We start from the raw sequence: 5,961 nt of genomic DNA on the forward strand, positions 1-5,961 counted from the left end.
AGCAGAGAGCCCGATGCGGGGCTCGATCCCAGGACCCTGGGATCATGACCTGAGCCGAAGGCAGACGCTTAACGACTGAGCCACCCAGGCGCCCCGAAAACACTACTTTTCTATTTGACAAAACGAGTACACAATAAAGCCTCACTAATTTAAGTTCTGTTAGTTAGAATTTGGGGTAAAAGGGACACGGTCTAGGCTGCCGCTATGGAGGAAGACTGTTGAAGTTTTGTTTATGAGTATAAAAATGTGCAGGTTGGAAAAAAAGGTTTCAGCCTGTGTATGGTAATCCCCTGTAAATGGGAGTCTTCCTCAAAACTGGAGTTGAAAGTCAGTGTTCATACAGGAAACATTCATGGATCCTCTGAACTCTGATTATGGTGGGAGATCTGCCTGCGGAGGGACTACAGCGGAGGTCCTGGGATTTTGGAGAGAGACACAGCAGAGCTGGAGGTGACTAAGGTCCTGCATGATGGAGCCAATGTGGTTGTGAAGACATGAGACAGGCTATCATATGCTCCCTGAAGGAAGTTGTCCTGCTTCCCTACCATTCACCCTAAATGGGAAGACTGCTGGTCGACAGGGACCACCACTACAGCCTGGGGTCAGCCCTCTCACCAGGAGTCACCTCTATGGCACAGACATAGGACTGTAAAGTGACCTACTCTGTACACTATTCTCTACTAATCAAAACGACAATGTGGTATTTCATTCAAACGGACATTAACCCAGTGTTCGCCAGCCACTGAAGAAAATCCACAGCACAAAAAAAGGAAAGACCAAAATGAGGGTGCAGAATAGTTGACACAAAGAGCTGACATTTCTCTAAGCAAACACAGAACGCAAGGAAAAAGAAGCAGATGGAAAAAAAAATGAAACGAAAAAGATGAATACTAAAATAAAATTTTCTATTTAAGGACCAGATAAAGAAATAGACTTGGCAAAACCCTAAATTTCAATTTGAAAGATAAAGCTGAGGAAATATGCCAAAACACAGAGACAGAAAATGAGAGGAAAGAGACAATCTGGATTAATCCGTAAGTCCTACCATTTATATAAATTACCCAGAACTAAAGAAAAATCCAGTGCTTCAGACTGAAAGTCTGTCAAGTGCCACACTGAATAAAAGAAAAAAGACTCACCTATACCTAAGCCCATCCAAGGACAAAAAGAATATCTGAAAGAGCTCCAGAAAAAAAATTTTTCCTTCAAAAAAGTAAGAGTCAGATTAGTATGAAAAGTCTGTATCTGGTGGACTAGGAAGCTCCAAGAATCAATCCTTTTACCAAAACAATTCTTGAACTGGCAGGAAAGGTCAAAATCAACCATTTTCAGAACTCTGGAGTCCAGCTGAAAACTTGCAGCAAGAGCGCCTGGTGAAGCAAGAGGCTAGTAAGTATGCATGAATTTTGGTGTTTTGCAGAGTAGCTACTATTTCCCATCCCCTGGTCCCAGGACAGGCAGCTGCAGGGACGGCTGCCTGCATTCCTGATGTGGCTTACTGGTTGCATGTTGGACAATAAGGATCGCTTCCTCCAAAAATCAGAGTTGCATGTTTTGCTCTCCTTGGCAGTTCACTAAGGGATAGGGATAAAGGCTGCCCACTGTCTCAACCCTTTTGGACTGAAGTGCCTTCCCATGCAGTGCCTGTCAAATAATTTAAAGAGACAAACTTCTAAAAAATATTTCTTTTTGGGGCACCTGGGTGGGTCAGTCGTTAAGCGTCTGCCTTCGGCTCAGGTCATGATCCCAGGGTCCTGGGATTGAGCCCCGCATCGGGCTCCCTGCTCGGGGGGAAGCCTGCTTCTCCCTCTCCCTCTGCCTGTTGCTTGCATTCCCTCTCTCGCGGTCTCTGTCAGGTAAATAAATAAAATCTTTAAAAAAAATAAAAATAAAAATAAAAAAATAAGAAATATTTCTTTTCTTATTGGATCAAGACATTTAAGGAAATCTGTCAGGTCACTGGCTGACTAAGGAGATAAGAGACACCACGCATGACAGGGAAAACAGTCTTTGTAAAAAGTGGTTTGGAAAATCACTAAACAAATGGACAACTGCAGAACAGCAACGAGAACAAGCAAGAACGGCAGTACCCAAGGAAAGAGAATCTGATTTCCAGAGTTATCTCATTACAATATTCAAAAGGTAATTTCAACAAAAAAATCACAAGCATTCAAGGAAAGAGGAAAGTATGGCCCATGCACAGGTAAAAGATAAAATGTCAGAAACGGACAAATATTGTCAGAATCAATTTTTTCAGAACTCTGGAAATTAACCAAAGGCTTACAGTGACCTGAGGAGTGTTTCTTCAAGAAAAGTTGATGCATCTTGGTAATAATGAGGAGCTTTGTGGTGTTTCAACTGACCTTAGTACCATCTCCTGCTCCCAGCTCAGCTGTAACCTTGAAAAATAACAGCCCATATTTCCAAGACTGGAGGAGGAAGAATGAGTTGAACTTTTTCAAAGCTTCATTCCCAAAGAACAGTTATTATTTTGCAGATAGACCACCTGTCTGGTTGTTCCTTAGAAGACTCCACTTGAAAGGCTGTCTTTATTTCATCTGACTCAAACTTGCCCAGTGCTAGTGCTGATCTCTGAGAGATGTTTGTCAAAAGTATTATTCAGTAATAAAACTGAATTTCAGGGCACCTGGGTGGCTCAGATGGTTAGGTGTCTGCCTTCGGCTCGGGTCATGATCCCAGGGTCCTGGGATTGAGCCCCACATCCGGTTCCCTGCTTGGTGGGGAGCCTGTTTCTCCCTCTCCCTCTGCTGTTACCCCTGCTGTGCTCTCTTGCTCTATCAAAGAAATAAAATCTTAAAAAAAAAATACGAATTTCTTCAGAGGAGTAATCTGAGGCAACCAGTGCAAATTACTGAAGCTTTTTCATAAAGAGGATCTCGTTTATTCAAAAGATACTTCATTATATCAAAATAATTGTGCAAACACACAATTACAGAAAACATGGTAAAATTCAACCTAAGATTGAGTTAGTGATCTATACAAATTCTGCCTTTTTGATTCAGGCATGCAGGGAGTCCATGTGCTGTGCACTGGGAGGTGCCTTTCTGGGGATAAAGATATTCCATGTGCTTTTCTGTGTCTCTCTGAACAAAACCAGCATTGAGCACAAGAGAAACCCCACTCAGGTTTGATAAATAAAGAAACTGGGTATTGGAGGAAAGGGGATGGTTACCATGGGCTTCCTTCACCCAAATTCATTCAAATTTAGTACTGTGGTTCTCATTCCTGGCTGCACTGCGGATTTTCCTGCGAAGGAAAATAGTACTCACCTCTTAGAACCAGAAAAGTACACTGAAAAAAAAAAAAAGCAAGCAAGCATGAAACAGAAAACATTTCTCAAAAAGAGGAGTACATACCTGTCACTGGTAAATATGTAGGCAACCACATCTTTCAAAGCTGCGATTAAAATGCCCACTACGAGTGCGCAAACACCTAGAAAATACAGAAGAAGCAACCGGAAATGAAAATTCTCCCAAGTGTAATAAATCCTAGTGCTGGATCCTCAGGAGATAGTTGTGTCAATGAGTTAAGAAATGTGATAATTTAGGGCGCCTAGGTGGCTCAGATGGTTAAGCATCTGCCTTCGGCTCATGATCCCAGAGTCCTGGGATCAAGTCCTGCATCGGGCTCTCGGCTCAGTGCAGAGCCTGCTTCTCCCTCTCCCTCTGCTCTTCTGTCTGTCTATCTGTCAAATAAATAAATAAAATCTTTAAAAAAAAAATAGAAATGTGATAATTTAAAGTGTTTCTTCTTAACTGTCTATGAAGAGAGCAAAGATGATCATATGATTCTGACTCCTTTTTCTAAGGCATTTTCATAGGAAAGATGTCAGTAAGATGTCAATACAATCAGAATCTTCTCTAACTGCTCAGATTCCACAACATTAAAGCTGCTAGAGGAGGCAGGGATCCAGGAACGTGGAGAAGCAGTCACCGAGACTTTGGTCAGAAAATAAGCCTGCAGATGATAACCACTGGAACATTTTTCAACAGTACCAAGTGTAACATTATGTCATTGGTACCTAATGATAGAAAATCATAATGAGAAGTTTTATTTAACTCAATAAACTGGAAAGAGCTTAAGGGATACTTCAGTTGAGTTTATATAGGTAAATCAATTCCCTAGAGAAATTCTGATGTGTGTATTTTAACTTAACAGACAAAACTCAGGACAGGCGCCGGGGAGCGGAACCGCTCGAACTCACCCGCACACAGGAGAACAGTGATGCTGGAGTGCCGAGCCTGCTCAGCATTCCCTGCACCCAGAGCATTGCCCACGCGGACACTCGCTGCCACACCAAAGCCAAGGGGCAGCTGAGAATGAACAATCACAAATCATAAGAAGTCAGAGAGCCTGACAGTTAGAATATTAGTGCCCCAGAGTCCAAACGCATGGGAACCCTAGAGACAGTAATCTGTGCTCTAGAACTGGTTCTATCACAACCGAGCCATGTGAGCATAATCAAACTGCTCAGTCTCACTGACTCCCAATTTCTTCATTGCTGAAGAAATCTAGGGGCTGCCCTGACTGCTCCCTGTGTCAAGTACATCAGGGCAGAATCCCTTAATGAAGCGGGACTTGAAGACAAAGCATCTCCTTTATTGGCTAAACACATACCATCAAGACTTAATTCAACCTAGCTACATTCTACAAGAGATTTAATGTATTACAAGTATATAAATAATAATCTGTAAAAATTAAATGAACCCTGTGAAAAAGCACTTAGAACAAAGCCTGGCACACCATAGGAACTCCATCAACATCGATGGAATCGGACTCCATTAAATCCATCACGTCCAATATCCCATACAGCTAATAATCCAGGACACCAACTTACGTCCCCTCAAAATAACAAAATTTTATTTTTCATCATTCATTATGGAAATCTGAAGCTATAAGCTTCCTTGCTTCTCAAATAGACCATAATTCACCCTTCAGGGTCATCCTTTTGACCTCCTATTATTATTCTGTAAAACAGTGTGGCCCTCGGGATCTGTTCAGGTTGTTACAGAAAACTCTGGTTTTAGCTGTCATGTCTGCTGACAATTTATACATCAGCTTGAACTTCTCATTCCTACTAGAAACAGCATCTTCCCAACGACCTCTAACTTGTTACTGTTTTGATAACTGGCCTGAATTGGTTAAAAAAAAAAAATTAAAATAAATAAATAAATAAAATTATATATATATAGAGAGAGAGAAGACAGGCAGACAGACAGACAGACTCACTACAAACAGCAGAGCCAGATCCCACTGCCTACCTGGACCTCCCTCTCAGCCTCACCTCACACAGAGAGACTAGGCTAAAATAGAAAAGCAAAGTGGGGGAGCTCCCTGTGTGGTATGAGCACCTCAGAACCAAGCCCTTCTTGTCTTGGGGACAGTGGGGTGGAGCAGTGGTTGGCTGAGGAGGTCAGGCTGCCTGCTCCCCGTTCCTCGCCCACAAACCCTAAAATGAAGATGTCACTTGATAGATACCACCTTTGTACTCGGTTCCCTACTGGTCCTTCCCACTTAGGGGAAAGGTCTGTTGGGCAAAAATTCCCAAATGACAAGGTCAGAAAAGCCATGCCAGCCATTTATAAATCAATGTATTGATTCTCTCATAAGTACAAAGGGACTAATAAAGATAATCAGATCTTTGAGGAAAACCAAAGAACATATCCCCAAAAAAGACCAAGATAAATAAAAGACCAACTGAGCTCAGAGAGAACAATGAGGTGATTGAAAGCATGGAAGAGGGGCGCTTGGGTGGCTCAGTTGTTAAGCAGTTGCCTTTGGCTCAGGTCATGATCCCAGGGTCCTAGGATCGAGCCCCGCATCCGGCACCCTGCTCCTCCCTCTCCCACTCCCCCTGCTTGTGTTCCCTCTCTCGCTGTGTCTCTCTCTGTCAAATAAATAAATAAAATCTTTTAAAAAAAAAGAAAGCACGGAAGAGAA

At 42.4% G+C, this 5,961-nt stretch overlaps 1 protein-coding gene across 7 annotated transcripts in view; it reads right to left on the minus strand.

Moving 5' to 3' along the window:
• Positions 1-5,961, minus strand: part of LOC115937845 (multidrug and toxin extrusion protein 2-like) — a 35,265-nt gene that overhangs the window by 13,029 nt on the left and 16,275 nt on the right. For 5 of the 7 annotated variants that reach the window (XR_004073066.2, XR_014140607.1, XR_014140608.1 and 2 more), the window contains exons 3-5: positions 4,226-4,334; positions 3,378-3,453; positions 2,364-2,399 (exon numbers count right to left, since the gene is read on the minus strand). Coding sequence is in view for 4 of the 7 variants with exons in the window: in XM_031020780.2 (XP_030876640.1) it covers positions 2,364-2,399; positions 3,378-3,453; positions 4,226-4,334 (221 nt within the window). In the remaining 3 variants the exon portion in view is untranslated. The remainder of the gene's footprint in view (positions 1-2,363; positions 2,400-3,377; positions 3,454-4,225; positions 4,335-5,961) is intronic. The other 2 variants (XM_081805653.1, XM_031020782.2) reach the window with 2 other exon arrangements.

The sequence above is a fragment of the Leptonychotes weddellii genome, chromosome 15, assembly GCF_054177405.1.
Source record: "Leptonychotes weddellii isolate Sample4059 chromosome 15, ASM5417740v2, whole genome shotgun sequence".
NCBI lineage: Eukaryota > Metazoa > Chordata > Mammalia > Carnivora > Phocidae > Leptonychotes > Leptonychotes weddellii.